Raw genomic sequence first — 15500 nt, 5'->3', positions numbered from 1 at the left:
AAATGGAGGGTGTTCACCTGCTGACTATTCATTTCTTACAGGAACTCTGTGTGTGTGTGTGTGTGGGGCTCTTCTAAGCTTGTTTTTATAATAGTCTCTTTAAGGTTTCCAGTCCAGATCAGTAGAAATGTGAACACCTGAATGAAAATTAATATCGATATGTTGTTATTTTGCTATAAGGAAATGGAGAAACAATGTTTTTTTTTTAACTCTCAACTGAAGTGGAAAATTTGGTCATGTGTTTTTTTCAGCTGAAGTAGGAAAATTGGACACAATGGTGCTGCATCTAAATAGATCAATTTAAGGCAGATGCAGAAATGAAAGGGTTTTTTATTTAAAATTTTGAGTAACAAAAGTATCATTAGTACATGACCCTGAGTAGGATAGACCACTGATGATGATGAGTGTATGAATGAATCAGTGACTCACTCAGTGAAATCATTCAATCGCTCAGTGAATAGAGATGAACAGATGAATCAGTATCACTCAGTGACTGAAGATGAATCAATAAATCAATGAATTATTCAGTGACTGAAGATGAATCAATGAATCACTCACTGAATGAAAATGAATCAAAAAGTCAATGAATTACTCAGTGAATGAAAATGACTCAGTGAAATCACTCAGTGGATGATGATGAATCAATAAATCACTTAGTGGATTAAGATGAATGAATGAATCACTCAGTGAATGAAGATGAACCAGTGAATCACTCTGTGAATGAAGGAGGATGAATTAATTCATTACTGGAGCACTCAGTGAATGAGGGAGGACGAATGACTCAATCAGTAAACAAAGCACTCAGTAAAGGATGAATGAATGAGTTCAATCAAAGAATCACTCATGGATTCAATGAAGCAGTCAATAAACAACACATTTCAGTCTGTGCATTACACTGTCGTTATTTTATTTTTATTTGGAAAATACATGGTCACCTTTAAAAAAAAAAAAAAAAAAAAAAGAAGGCAATTCTTCTGAGGAACCCTGAAAGGTTCTCTGTAGAAGGCTAAAACTCTGTGATTATGACCTATTTTAATGATAATCAGGTGGACATCTTCAAGAGTCTTCATGTTGCTGGACTTGTTAGAAAACATTCAGACATATTCAGTCGCAATTCCGAGTTCTTTACTGAAAGACAATTGTGGAAGACCATTTTGATACATGGGATAGAGCAAAGTTTTGACTGAAGCCACAGCAATTCTTCTGGATAGCCAATGAAACATGTCAGATTGTTGGAGTGGGGACTGGTACTTCCTGTCTGCACTTTTACACTTCCCCGACAGTCAGAAAGAAAATATTATTCAAGATATAAATGTCTACCATGCTTAATGTCTGTAGCGCTGGTGAAACAGCCTTGATCTAGCTAGTAGCTTAGCAACGCACCGATCTGTTTAAGTCTCTCAGAGACCTGCTGATGTGATGAACTCTTATCTGAAACCAGGCACAGAGAGAAAGTCAGAGAACTGAACAAACAACTGCAGCTGTTTCACACCACACCAGCATCAGACTCCGAGATGACGCGTGGCCTAAAGCTTTTCGATTTTTAAACCTGGACACTAGAGAAGGAACCCACTCTGTATGAGAGAATATAGCAAGTGTTCACTATAAAGACTCCAGTAGAAGTGTTGAGTATAAAGACTTTAGTAGAGCTGAGAACTAATATAGGTGTTAAATGCCTCTGCAGTTTGACTGTATTTCTGTGGAAGGAACCATTTCTGGTGAAATATAAGACTTTAATTATCTTTCAGTGAAACATTAAAATTCATTCTCACACTCTGAATAATGTCTGGAAAGGCTCTCACATATTTATCAGACTGAAGGACAAAAGGACAAAGCACAGAGACACAAAGAAAGCAAGAGAGCGAGAGAAAGAGAGCAAAATGAAGGGATGAAGGGGAAAGTTGTCTTCTTCACCAGGATTGTGCTTCTTTGGCACATCGTTTGGTTAGATGGAGGCTCTCTCTCTCTATCTCTCTCTCTCTTTCTCTCTCTCTCCCTCCCTCCCCAGCTGCGTCCGTCTGTCAGCCCCCTCCCTCCCTCCCTCCCTCCCTCCCTCCTTTTTTCTCTCCGCCTTGTCTGCTCAGATGCAGCGTGAGGAGAGCAGAGAGAGGGAGCAGGAAAGCGTTTCTCTCACACAGCCGGACAACTCGAATAGGATTCTTTTCACACACGCTCACCCCTCCTCTCTCTGTCGTTCTCCTCTTCCCCTCCCTCACTCAACCCAGAGGTTTTGTTCTCCAGGCAGGGACAACTTTTTTTCACACGGTGCTCATGCATGCGTGTGTGAGAGAGAGTGAGAGAGAGTGTGTATGTGCGTGCTTGTTTGTTTTGACACTCACCCTTTTTCGCGTGGATTCTGTACCTTGAGCTCTCACCTCAGACGAACACACTCAGGTCCACGGAGCATGTGAGAGACAGGACGGAGGAGGAGGAGTGCACTCGTGCGATGAAAGGATGGCTGTGCAGATCTGAGCTGCTTATCTTCCACACAGTGATTTAGGACACACACGCTGAAAGTTTGCTCTCACTGTGTCTGCGTTCGCACGGGAACTCAGCCATGCCTGCTGAAGTCAAACAGGTCAGTGTGGAGGAATTCTCTCTCTCTCTCTCTCTCTCTCTCTCTCTCCCTCTCTCTCTGTCTATCTGAATCTCTCTGTATAACGTCTTAAATAGCACCTGATTTGCAGGCAGCGATGAACAATGAACAGCTTGTGTGTGTAAACCAGACTCGACTGGATGCTCTGTGTTCATTTGGTTTCACCCCCTCGTGTGTCATCTTTCTTTCACATGTGAGAAGAGAAAGTCGAGCTTTATTTCTGAGGCTAATCAGTGAGACAGATATGATGTTGAACTTTATTTACACGAGCGATGGCTGCAGTGCCAGAGTCTAAAAGATTTAGCACATCTGGACACTTCATTGGCCGTGAGCAGCAGCTTTGCTGTTCCATGCCATTGTTTCATCGCTTAGCAAAGGCATTTGGACAGCAGAGGAATGTCCTGCTTTTTCCTCTCAGTAGCTGCATTTCCCTTACAGAGCCGTTTCCACAGCAGCTGCCACACCAGCGCATTTATTTCATACAGAACCCACCGTTTTCCCAAAGCTAAAGATCAAGCGTCTGGGATTGATTGTTCTCCTAGTCTATAAAGAAGTTGGCACTGAAATGCATTCCAGCAGTCGTTAATCTGCTAACCGACTCTTCGCACCATTTTGAATCTGTTAGTGACACCGGAGAACATCGGCACCACAAAAAAAAACACTCCGTAAATGCTTAACATGCCAGTTCGTGACCTCTAACCTCCACATGAGTGAGATTCCTTACATTCTGGCCCGTCCCTTCATATCCTGGCCCGTTTATGAGGAGAGCTAACACCTGTCCAGTCGAGTTGGATCAAAATTCCTGTTGGCTTTTGTTGCTGAAATGAATCCGGGACTGAAAAGCAGGGTGTGTTTGTGTGGATTGAGTGCGTCGTGACCAGGCCTGTGCTGTGCATGTCACGTGAGGAGGTCAGCTTTAATATCACAGCACAAATAAACTCAGGAGTTATAATACGATACTGTACGAGTTTATCGCATCTCACTCTTAGTTCTTCCTGGGGTTCTGACTTTCGACACAGGAAATGTTTAGACAAGGTTCAGATGCGTATCTGTACATTTTCTCCATCAAACTGACAGATGACTGCCGAGTGACCTCACTTCCTGCTGGCTTTGAGCTGAGTCTCTGTGTTAAACTTTCCTCACTACTGCCTCCTTCATTATGCTTTTTTTCTCTTAATAATTAGAGTTGTGTGTGTGTGTGTGTGTGTGTGTGTGTGTGTGTGTGAGAACACTACACATGAATCGATGCTGAACAGATTGTGTGCTGCAGATACACTGACCCAGAAACTGCTGGTGGATGTGCAGGACCCCCCCTTTGGTTGTGTGTAATAGCCGATTGTGTGCATGTGTGTGTGTGCGTGTGTGTTAGTGGCTATGTATAAGTGGATATGAGCTTCTAAGAGGATCTCCATGACCACTTTTAGCTCCAAGCCCATGTTTGTGTTCACACTGATCCAGGATCAGCAGAGTTTCTGTTTCTACAGCTGTAAACACCACAGAACAGGTCTGAGAGCAGTGATCACTGCTTCACCACAAGCTCCAAATTAATACATTACATTAATACATGTCGTTGATTCCTTTATAACACATTCGGCAAGCTGGATGTGAAAGAAAGCCTTGTGCTTTCTCATGACCCCAACACACACACACACACACACACACACACACACACACACACACACACACACACACACACAAACACAAACTAACACACTCATCATGAATGTAAATAATGTTTACACACAAAAACACACACATGAAGCCTCAGTCAGTACCTATGTTTAGAGGCTGTAGTTCCTGCCTGCACAGTGCGCAAATAGTTAGCACTTTTGTGTGCGTGCGTGTGTGTCTGTGTGCACGCGCATGCGTGTCTGTCTGTGTGCATGCGTGTGTGTGTCCAACCTCATACACATACCTTATGATGTGTGTACTGTTGGACCCATTTTTAATTACGTATCAGTTTTCATTATTTCTATAGAAATTAGAGAAGCGAGAGAAATAGAATGAGAGAGAGACAGACAGACAGACAGACAGACAGAGAGAGAAATAAAGAAAGAGAAGATGGACAGACAGAGAGAGAGAAAAAGTGATCAGATTTGTGTTTGACAGGGAGGAGGGGTTGCCCTGATTTTGTGGAAATTAATCTTCTTTTAATCTGTGGTGTGTGTGTGTGGCTGGTGACATGGAGAGATTAGCAGGTAATCATACTCTTATCAAATGATTTATCTGATACATTTTCACCTCTCAGCACAGAGATAAAAACTTGTAAGTGTGTGTGCGTGCACGTTTGACACCTTTTCATTTTGTGACATAGAAACAAGGAACCAGGCATCAAGATTGATCCCCCCCCCCCCCATCACTCACATACACACACACAAATAACTGCTCTGTATTAATCAGTATTGCGAAGTAAAGCGACGTGCTAGACATGTTTCATTTTCATTGTTTTGGTCCATCTCTTTCTTTCCATTTGTGACTAATCAGTCTTCCAAATCACTCACTCACTCACTCACACTCACACTCACACACACTCACACATACACACACGCTCTCTCTCTTACACACACACACACACGTACGCGTTTGCATAAGGATAAAGCCACGCACTTTGAACTTGAGAAAATGCCTTTGACATGGCCACAATCGGGAGTTCTTTATACAGACGTAAGATCGATGTCTTTGTGCTCCGAGACACTTTTTCCATCCATCACCCTCCCGGATCGATTAAGAGCCAGTTCATTTTCCCCTCACCTCCTCCTCATCCCCCTCTCCACTCTTCTGTTACATCCTCCTTCACTGAGCTCCATCTCCATCTTCCCTTTCAAAAGAACTGAGGCTCATCTGACAGATATGTATAGAGCACACACACACACACACACACACACACACACACACACAGTACCACCAGCTGGGCTAAGAAGAGGCCCTGTGGGGGGGAGGGGCGAGTGAGCTCCTGAGGCAGCATCAGCCATGTTGTTTCTGACAGAGTGACCATGTGAAGCGTGTGCCCTCGGGGGCAGAAACGGTTAGCATGTGCCCCATTTTGTCATTTCTGTGCCGTGTGAAAGCATTTCTCATGCAGTACTCATTACGCTGGTCAACATGAATACGACCACCTGCAAACTGAACCATCATTAGAGCTGGAGAGTTGATCTGCTTAGCAGAGCTTCTCTTGCGCAGGTAACGCAGGATACATCTACAGAGGCAGAGATACAGGAGAGTCTCTGCGTGGGCTGTTACTATAGAAACCATATCATCTTCTCTCACTATAGTCAGAGCTGCTGTTCTAGAACATTCATCAACATCTTCTGACCAAACTGATTGAGCAGCTCTGTGGAGTAAGAATAATATAAATAACCTCTCTCTCTCTCTCTCTCTCTCTCTCTCTCTCTCTCTCTCTCTCTCCCCCTCCCTCTCCTCCACAACTCATGGAGTTTATTTTCCCCCCAGAGCTTGACATTCTTGGCCAAAAATATGACACCAGCCCCGACTCAGATGATTGAGCGTTTAAAATTCTCTGGCCGTGTCGAGCATTGAGGAACACTGATGGGAGCGTTCAGCATGTGTGTGTGTGTGTGTCTCTCAGCTGAGCGAGATTCCCCTGCAGCTTTATCTCACAATACAGGCTCATTAAAGGAAGTAGAGGTCCAGAGAACGTCTTCCACTTTCCCCAGTAATGGAAGCAGACAGGAGGCCACTGGCTACCTTTATTTCTTCCCCTCACTCATTCTTTGCCTTTTTCTCCCTAACAGCTTTCTCCAAAGTTTTAAGAAATTTCAAAAGTTCAAAGTAAACCACCAAGGAGACCAAATTATGCGGAATTTTTTTTTTTCCAAACCTTCTGCTTTATCATCAATAGAACATGAAAACAATAGACACAATCATTTTGCAGAGAGAGGAAAGCTGTCATCTGCTGTTAGCTCCACCGCTGAAGCTCTCTCAATCACCTCATCTCATTTTCTTTCCCTCTTAACGGCCAACCGTCTCATTCCCACCAGGACGTTAAAGGGGAACAAAAGCGTGAGGCGCGCTTCCGACATTCCTTAAAGCTCTATTGAATTGTCTAATGAACCTCGACCGGTCCGTTTCTTCTTCTTCTCACTCTCTCTCTCTCTCTTTAATATTTTTGGAGGCTGTAATTGGCAGTAAAGCAGCACACCAGAGTAAGACCCGAGTCCAGAGGAGAGTTTTCTGTAGAGATCCTCCAAAGTTTAGCAACTGATTGATTCATATTTGACCCTGTTTCCTTCGGGAGTGAAATCTTTGGTGGTCTGACCCAGTGTAGGAGAAGGTCCTGAGGAATTTCTTTCTATTGTTTGTGGCGACCGAATTTGAAGCCCACACGTTCCTTCTGCTGCAGCAAATTAAAGGCTGGCTTTGGTAAGAAGGTTTCTTCAGAGGTGAGGAGCAGAGCGAGGTTTGCTCCCGTTCCAAGCGCTCATATTTCTGAGCACTATTGACCAAATGGATGAGGTCGATTCTGATTCCTCCTCCTCCTCCTCCTCTCTGCCCCACTTCTGGAGCTTTTAATCCATTAACCAAACCACAAGTCATGCTGAAGCTCCATCCTTCATCCACAAGTGTCCACCGCTTTTTCTCTGCTCACCTCCTTCCCTTCCTTCTAGTCTTCTAGAATGTATCGTAATCACAGCCTCCTTAAAATCTGTGCGCTCAGTCCGTTCATGTTCTCTGTGTCGCAGATTTTAGAAATGAAAGGCGTCCAAGCGGCGGAAAGGGAATAGTAATGCTGACACGTTTAGCCTCTGTGTAGTCATTAAGCACGCCTTTATTTATTTATGCTGTCTCCGCCTAATGATTTTTGATACATGCTCTGAACTTTTGATTAGACGCACGGGTGCAGAGCGAGTCAGAGAAAGGGACACAGGCGTAAGAGCAGCTGGAACTGAATTTCAATCCAAATAATTAGGATGAATAATGTATGGAGAGAAGAGGGGGAAGGATAGTGTGGTCGCGTCTCTCTCGAGCGGTACAGACAGTCCCATCAGATATGCAGGAAACCTGAATTAAACAGCAGCCAGCCACTGCATGGAGCAGAGAACCCGCACTGACTCATGCACAGCGTCGATTTGCACCGGTGGGAGAAAGCTGCCCTTTCAGCTCCGATGATCTGTGATTTCTGTGCTTGCTTCCAGTTGGTAATCAAAAGCGTGAGCTGGTTGGAGTTCAGGGAAAGGGCAAGCGCCGTGTATTAGCATAGAGGAGCTTCTAGCATCTCAAGCGTGGAGGAGTGGAAGCATTTCTCCTGGTTTTTATTTTCCTTTCAAACTACTTCTGTGAAAAATGTTTCATAGTTGTAAATAAATCAATCAGATGAACAGGAAAATCTCCTCTTCCTCAGACAGCACAAGTCCTCCCGAGAGTCACGGTGTGTCTGAAGCAGAAACGTTCTTGACAATCTTTAGAAAAATGATTATTCTGTTCTGCTTCTTCCAGCTATGTAACTGATATATATATATGTGTGTGTGTGTGTGCGTGTGTATGTGTATGTGTGTGTGGATCAACCCCAGCTGTGGACCTGCTGCAGGAGTAACTTAGTGAATTGTTTGTTCAGTGAAGCAGCTTAAAGCTACAGCACCATTAAAGAGGAAGACGAGGACAGGATCTTCTTTCTGTCTTAGTCTCTGCTGTTTACGAACACAGGAAGATGTGACAGTTTTTTACACACATTGGGGTAATGACGCATTATCTAATGGGACGTGTGACAGGGCAGAAAGGTTGGAAAAGTAGTTTATTTGACATTTGGTGTTTGTCAGTGTAGTTTGTTGAAGTTTTTTTTTTTTTTTTAAATTCCATTCCTGGCTCATATTTTTTCCTTAGGTCATGTCTGATGTGCTGAACTCAAGTTGATCCAAATGTCAAGCTGAAGTCTGTCAGACAGACAGGACATTTCTTCATCTCTGTAGTGTGTAAAGGTTTCTGAGATTTCTCAGGAAGCAGGAGATGGAGAGATCCAGGATCCCAGACTCATCCCTGAGAGAATGTGATGTTGCTGGATGAAGTATGTGGAATCTGAAGCGAAAAGAACCCCAGAGTCAGGATGCCATCGATGAGTTATTGTTCATGTTAGTCGTGTAACATCTAGAAGCACATCTCTCAAACAGGAGAGGAGCTTCAGGTGCTGAGGAGCTTCAGGAGCAGCTGTGTTTTTACTGTAGCTTCCACAGGTTTTTAACAGTGAAGCTGGAGGTTGATCCTTTTTTGAATATCGTTTTCTAATTCAAGCTTTTTGCAGTTCTTTCTTTCATCCTGGAGTCTTTTCCGTGTGTTTTTATTTCTCTTGCTTTCAGTTCCACTGATCAGCCTGCTCTGTACTGGCAATATGATGCAGCTTTCCAGATCATTCCAGAGCTTTATCCTTCCTGACTAAGTGCTGTGTTTGAGGTTTTTTTTTGTTTTTTTTTTTACAGCTCCTGTGGTCTTTTCCACATATTTGCAGTAGGATAAGATGTTCTTTGTTTTCGAGGCCTGTACACATCAGGTCCAGTGTAGGTTCTGGCTGGAGCATTAGAAAGCATTAGGAATTTCCGGGTGCTCGGGTCGGAAAAACCTCAGCAGTCCAAACAGCGCAGGTCGTCTTATTGGCTTAGTCTTGGTTTTCAGCATTTATGGATAACACAGAATAAACTCACATGATTAAACTCTTCTTCTCTAGAGCAGAACCGTGTGAAGTAAACCCTGTAGCCAGAGAGTAGCATTTTTCTGCTACATTGCAGTGTGTTAGAGAAGGCTAGCTCGCTAGCTCAGTGTACGGGACACTCCACAGTATCAGGTGATAAATGTAGCACTTGGGCAGCCCCTGATGTAACCCGGTTATAATTAGACTCAATTCAGTTGCACAGGATCAGTCTCGTCTCCCCTCAAGAGCTGGAGGGATTCCACCAAATTTCCCCTTCATTTCTGTCCACCAGACCTCCACATGTTGCAAACACAAAGCTCTGAGGCAGGTGCAGGACCCACAAGACCTCCCAGAAAGCCCAGAGTCGCTGTGATTCACTGTGACTCAGTTTTTCAGCGTTTCCTGCTCCAGTTTCAGGCTGGATGACGTGATTCTCCTTTAGAATCCGAGAACAGAAGAAGAACATAAAGGAGGCAAAGTGGCAGCATTTTGGGAAGCTCACTTGTTCCTTAAGCTCAGGACGTTAATGAGATGATGGAGGTCATCAGAGTCAAGGCACAATAATGCACTGTCTGAAAGCGAAAGTCTCATTTAGTGCCACTGTGGAGAAACGGGAAATTGTTCTAAAGACACTCCTGCTTTAAGATGTGGTGCTGTTGTTTTTTCTGTTATTCATTCAGCGATTTCTTTCTATTGTGTTGCCTTTTCACTAACTGCAGTGAGCAAGCACATTCCCCTGGGACAGAGTGTGTGTGTGTGTGTGTGTGTGTGTGTGTGTGTGTGTGTGTGTGTGTGTTTTCACTGAAATGAAGCCAGAGCCCCCAGACTAGATTTGTACACAGATTAGATTAGCTGTGTCAGTCTGGAGTCGGCCCTGCTGCAGCTGTAAGCGTGCATGCGTGTGTGTGTGTGTGTGTGTGAGGGAGAGAAAATAGTTCCAAATGAGAATGCAGTTGTAGGCTATTTTGGGTCTCAGGGTCTGTTGGGTTTTGACACAGAAGGGTGTGATTCTTCTGTGGGATCATTTTCCAAAAAAAAAATATTTCCAGATCCGCCTTCGCCTTCTCTCTCTCCCTCTCTCTCTCTCCTCCTCTCTCTCCCTCTCTCTCTCTCTCTCTCTCTCTCTCTCCCCTTCATGACTGCAGCAGTTGGAACCAGATGAAGTTTTTACGACACTAGTGCACAACCTGACATTTTACAGTTCATCAAAGGTCTGGATTCTGATCGGTCAGAAGCTGTATGATGGTCACCATTGAGACCTGTCCGATGTTGGCGCTTTGTCACAGTCTGTAGTGTTTTCAGGACTGAAGAGTTAACGCTGTTCAGTTACTCAGTAACAAAGAGCATCTGGTGCATTCTGGTGTAACGTTAGAGAGCACAGGAATTAACATAACCAGAAGCAGATAAAAAGTACAAGGAGACTCGTTCTGATATAAACTCTAATATTTATCATGCTGGTTTATGTGTTCAGTGCTGTTAGAGAAGTGAGCGTGTTGAGTATGATGGAAGGTGAGGGTCAGTGAGACAGGAAAGAGGAAGTGAGAACATGAGTCTGATCTGTACAGTTATGAGATGAACTTTGAGGTGTCACAAGGCGAGCTTAACATTTTCTTCAATTTTATTTTCTAGCTTCCCTCAGAGATTCTTCTGCTGCTTCCAGTGTAGTCTGGGCTTCAGACCTGTGTCTGGGGCTGTTACCAGCTCAGCGTTCACTCAGCGTTCACTCAGCGTTCACTCCGCACGCACTCCACTGCACTGACCTGTTTATCAAAGCTGTTAAATCAAACTGGTGGTAATACAGAGAGCGGTGAAATCTCCACATGAGATGTGAACTAACCCCCATCAAGCTCCTGCACTCATTAACACTAACTAGAACACACAGCTCAGAAGTTATAATTAGTATAAATTGAACTTGTTTATTGTGGACAGCAGATCTCTTTATCAGTGACAGGAAGGGTGGGGCCACATTCCCGGCACTGAGAGACAGGAAGCTTCTCGGCACGTCCTTCCTGTACTGATATAAAGAGTGTTTGTGACAACGTTCTGTGCATGTACATGTCCACACACACACACACACACACACGTTTCTCATTGTTTGGTTTGCGAGGCTGGGGTAGGACATTTGTTTGGCAAGCGAGGCAGGTGTCCGAGTCAGTGTCATTGCCTCTGAAATGAGCCTAAACTGATTTGGCAGCCATGACCATGGACTCTTTCCATAATTTCCTGATCTCTCTCTCTCACTCACTCTCTCACACACACACACACACACACACACACACACAGAGGATCACTGGAGGATGCTAGTCACTGCAAGGACAGCTGGGACGGCTGGCGCTTCTGCAGGTCTTTAGCCAACTCATCATCATCATCATCATTTTAATGTGTCTGAACTAAAACCCAGGAAGATCCCTGTTTTTAATTTTTACACCTTTTTGTGTTTTTTTATTTTCAATCTCTTGACTTACTCCTCAAAGTTTCAGCTCTCCGGGAAAACACCACGCTGGCTTGTTAGCATGTAAACGAGCTTCGTCACTCAGGAAGCCCCGCGGCTTTAAAGATGCACCAAAAGAACTGCTCACATCAATGAGTCAAACACACTAATGTGTAATATTATAATCTGCTCTGTTTTCTTCTGTCAGTGAGATCATTCTCAGTGCTGTCACTGCTGACGACTGCAGGGTCATATCTTTGTCTCTGACTCCGAACTAACATCACACTCATTCATCACACACATCACACTGACAGCATGCTAACTAACATCACACTCATTCAACTGCATCTGCAGCTGTGTGGCATGTTTTACACTCCCTGTGTGTCATACATCTCTAAAGCTTTTACAAAATCCCAAACACAGCATTTAGGAATACACACACACGCACACAAACACACACACACACTAATGGTTAGTGTGCAGGGAACCTCTCCATTCTCTGCAAGCAGGCAATGAGAACGCATTATCCTCGCCTGGCCTATTAGTTTATTAGCCACAAGCTCTTTTGTTGTGTGTCATTAATCTATGATTAAAAACCTAAACAAGCAATTAAACAGCAATACCCGAGAAATCAAAATCCAATCCGACACTAATCACAAAAACACCTTCTGAGCGGCTGCACCAGCACCGACAAGACAGCAAAGTGAAATCCATTACAGGGAAGGAAGCCCTGTCATCTCTCTCTCTCTCTTTCTCTCTCTCTCTCTCTCTCTCTCTCTCTCTCACTTATTGAGTAGGGCGGGGCCGTGCATCGTACTGACATCTCCACACGGAGAGATAATGGTGGCCGGTTCAGGAGGACAGAGAGCAGGGTTCTCATGTTCCATTAGTCAGAGTGGACGGCTGGAGCAGCTGCTCAGATTCCCCTCAGAGGAATTCACACAGATCCAATATCTGATTACAGAGCCTGTGGAAGATCAGCAGCTCCACACGCATGCAGCTTTCTGATAACACCAGCAGAAGCAGCAGCAGCCACAGCAGCGTGGAGCTTAAACACACGCTTACTGGTTATGTTAAAGTGAAAAATATTTGTATTTCCTCTGCCACTAAACTGAGGTTTATTTTTCAGCTTGGGGAAAATGGTGCAGGTGAATCAGGAGGTTCTGCTCAGATTTCAGGAACATTAACATGCCGTCCAGTTTACGATGCTGTGCATAAATGTTTCCTTCTCTGCTCTCAGTAGATCAGCTTCTCTGCTGTTGGACAGAATGCAGCAGGTTTGAACAAACTGCACAAGTGGTGAATGATAACAGTGACGCAAAACCTAATATGAATAAAAGCCACTCGGCTGCTGAGAGGATGTTCAGAGATCTGGGAGCTGTAATGACGTGATCTATTGTAATGTGTGGACACGTTACAGAACATTCATCATTCACAGGTTCACAGTAAAATTGTGTCAGTAAATCCAGCCTTTCTCCTTCAGTTTAGTTTTTGAAACTAAAAATAAACAGAATGCTAGGGTTAGGGTTGGAGGTGGTGTTGATGATGATGATGATGATGGTGGCTGAGCAGGCTTTCCACCGAAACACAGCTTTCAAAATTGCCACTGTGATGGATTTGCCCAATTTGAGCTCCATTATCCATCCTGCTCCTGATTCCTGAGTGGCATCAGCTGATCCAGACAATGCTGAAAGCTGGAGCTGAGGTCAAAGCAGCTGCAGACCCTGGTCTCAGCATGGTAACATTTTTACTTAGGAAACACACCAGCGGTTAATATATTTTGTAGAAACATCAGATGCCTAATGCAAACATAGCATCCCTCAATCATCGCTGTAACATGATGCTGATGCCAGTCCCTGTAACACCTTCATAATCATCATCATCATCATCATCTTGCACACATGGTGAGCATCGAGTCACACTGTTAAAGTGTAATGATGAACAATGGACTGTCAGGGAAGTAGAGAGAGAGAGAGAGACAGCTGTTTAAATGCTTTTGACAGGAACAATACACTGAGCTTCTGCTGCTGACTTCCTAACCCCATGTGGAACTTAAATCCCTTCCCCAGGGCAGTTTAATGTCCGGTCGCTTATCTCAGCACATGCTCGCTCGTCCACAGAGGCTTTGTTTGTTTGGGGCTTTGGGCTGCTGCTCACTACACTGTACCTGCGGATGAGTTCAGAGCTAATGCAGGAGCAGGGACGAAGCAAACGCTTTGTGCTGTGATGGCATCACGGACTGGACCGCATGACTCCACCCAGATCCATGCCTTTACTCATATTTACTCCAGCACACTGTGTAGAAATAATCTGCTTCTTCTCTTATTCTTCACCCTGACTAGTGCTGTACAGCAGTGATGAATCTTCTAGCCAAGAACAATGGCTCACATTCCACACATTTACCTCTCTCCCTATTGTGTGTGTGTGTGTGTGTGTGTTTGTGTGTGTGTGTAATTCGTACCCTACTGTAAGCCTCTAGAGTTCCAGGAATGTCAGCGATTTGTGGACTTGGATCCATACGCCTCTGATTTGTTCCAGATGCTTAAAAAAAATGACCAACTCCAAAAAGTTCTTGTCTCCCAGGCCTCGTGTTTCATAGCTTTTGGTAGCAGAGTATTGTTTAGCCATTATTTAATGCAGTTAAACAGTCACATAGATCACTCTGTAATGGAAGAGCAAACAGCACTCTGATTGGTCAGAAGAACATTTCCGTACTCCAGCGAGGAAATCCATCAGCGCGCTTGGTGCATTCTTCAGCGTTTTGACTCTGCGCCATGGCGAAAGGAAGCAGCAGCCTTTCGTAGCCTCCTCGGCTGTAGAGCGAGACGTTTTATTGTTTGTTTATTTTATTTAGTCTGTGGCACACATCTTTTGCACAATAGAACAAAAGAAACTGGCAGGAGCGAGTGAGGGGTTTGGAGAAAGAGGAGACGTGGTGAAGGAGTGTGTGCAGCAGGAAGGAGGCGAGAGAGAGAGAGAGAGAGAGAGAAATAATGCTGTCAAGATTCCTTAAAATCCACCACCTCCACCTCCCCTACCATCTCTCTGCTTTTTCCAAAACTAACTTTCCTTCTCCAGAATCCTTCTTGTTCTTGTCTTTGCTTGCACTTGGCTACCCAGAATCCACCTCAACTTCATTAACACCCCGACGTCCTCTCGTCCTGGCTGACCTCGAACAGTGAGCCCGTGCCAGAATCTTCTCCTCCTCTGACCTGAGAGAATAGGAGGCGCTGGAGCACTGCCAGTCATCCTCATCCCATCCCCTCTACATGATTTATTGGCTCCTTCCTGTTATCATCAACTCTGGCATTAAGAAATGATAACCATCATCTTTGTGCTCTGCATGTTCTCCTGCTACTTTCACACGTCTTCTTTTGGCTCTTCTGCCTTTTTTCTCATTTTTTTTTTACATAAGAATTTACAAGGACATGATTTGAATATTTTCTGGATCTCTCAGTGGAGAGCGCTAAAGGCCAGCTCGTGTTAGCGTTACTGATCTCATCTCAGCGACTTGGCAAAGCAGAAGGTCGAACAGAAGGGACTGTGGCTAAATTGGATGACCTAGGGTTACCCAGACTGTCTTTGCGAGGGGATTAATTGTATAAAAGCCCGGTAATGATCTCTGGCTCGTGGCCTGATTCGAAATCCCTTTAGCCACGGTGCAGTGAATTAGCGCTGCTCAGGTGATTTAAGGTGAACACCACGGAGGAAGAGGAGCAAATCCATCACGCTGTGTTCTGACCTTCAGGCAAGTCAAACACAAGCTCCATTTGTTCTTCTTGAAGCTTTTCTTTTGCTCTGGTATCGAACATGAATCAGTGGGAGAGCTTTTGTGA

At 44.4% G+C, this 15500-nt stretch overlaps 1 protein-coding gene across 7 annotated transcripts in view; it reads left to right on the top strand.

Annotated features, from left to right (window-relative positions):
- Positions 1-15500, top strand: part of arvcfb (ARVCF delta catenin family member b) — a 122977-nt gene that overhangs the window by 58958 nt on the left and 48519 nt on the right. Inside the window, exon 1 of one of the 7 annotated variants that reach the window (XM_060884138.1) lies at positions 2098-2578. The exons of the other annotated variants lie outside the window; for them this stretch is intronic. Coding sequence (XP_060740121.1) covers positions 2558-2578 — 21 coding nt within the window. The 5' untranslated portion in view covers positions 2098-2557. Of the gene's footprint in view, positions 1-2097; positions 2579-15500 lie in introns of those variants that run through there. 7 annotated transcript variants of the gene reach the window in all.

This window comes from Tachysurus vachellii, chromosome 12 (assembly GCF_030014155.1).
Source record: "Tachysurus vachellii isolate PV-2020 chromosome 12, HZAU_Pvac_v1, whole genome shotgun sequence".
Taxonomy (NCBI): Eukaryota; Metazoa; Chordata; class Actinopteri; order Siluriformes; family Bagridae; genus Tachysurus; species Tachysurus vachellii.
This window is presented reverse-complemented; position numbering and strand designations above follow the sequence as displayed.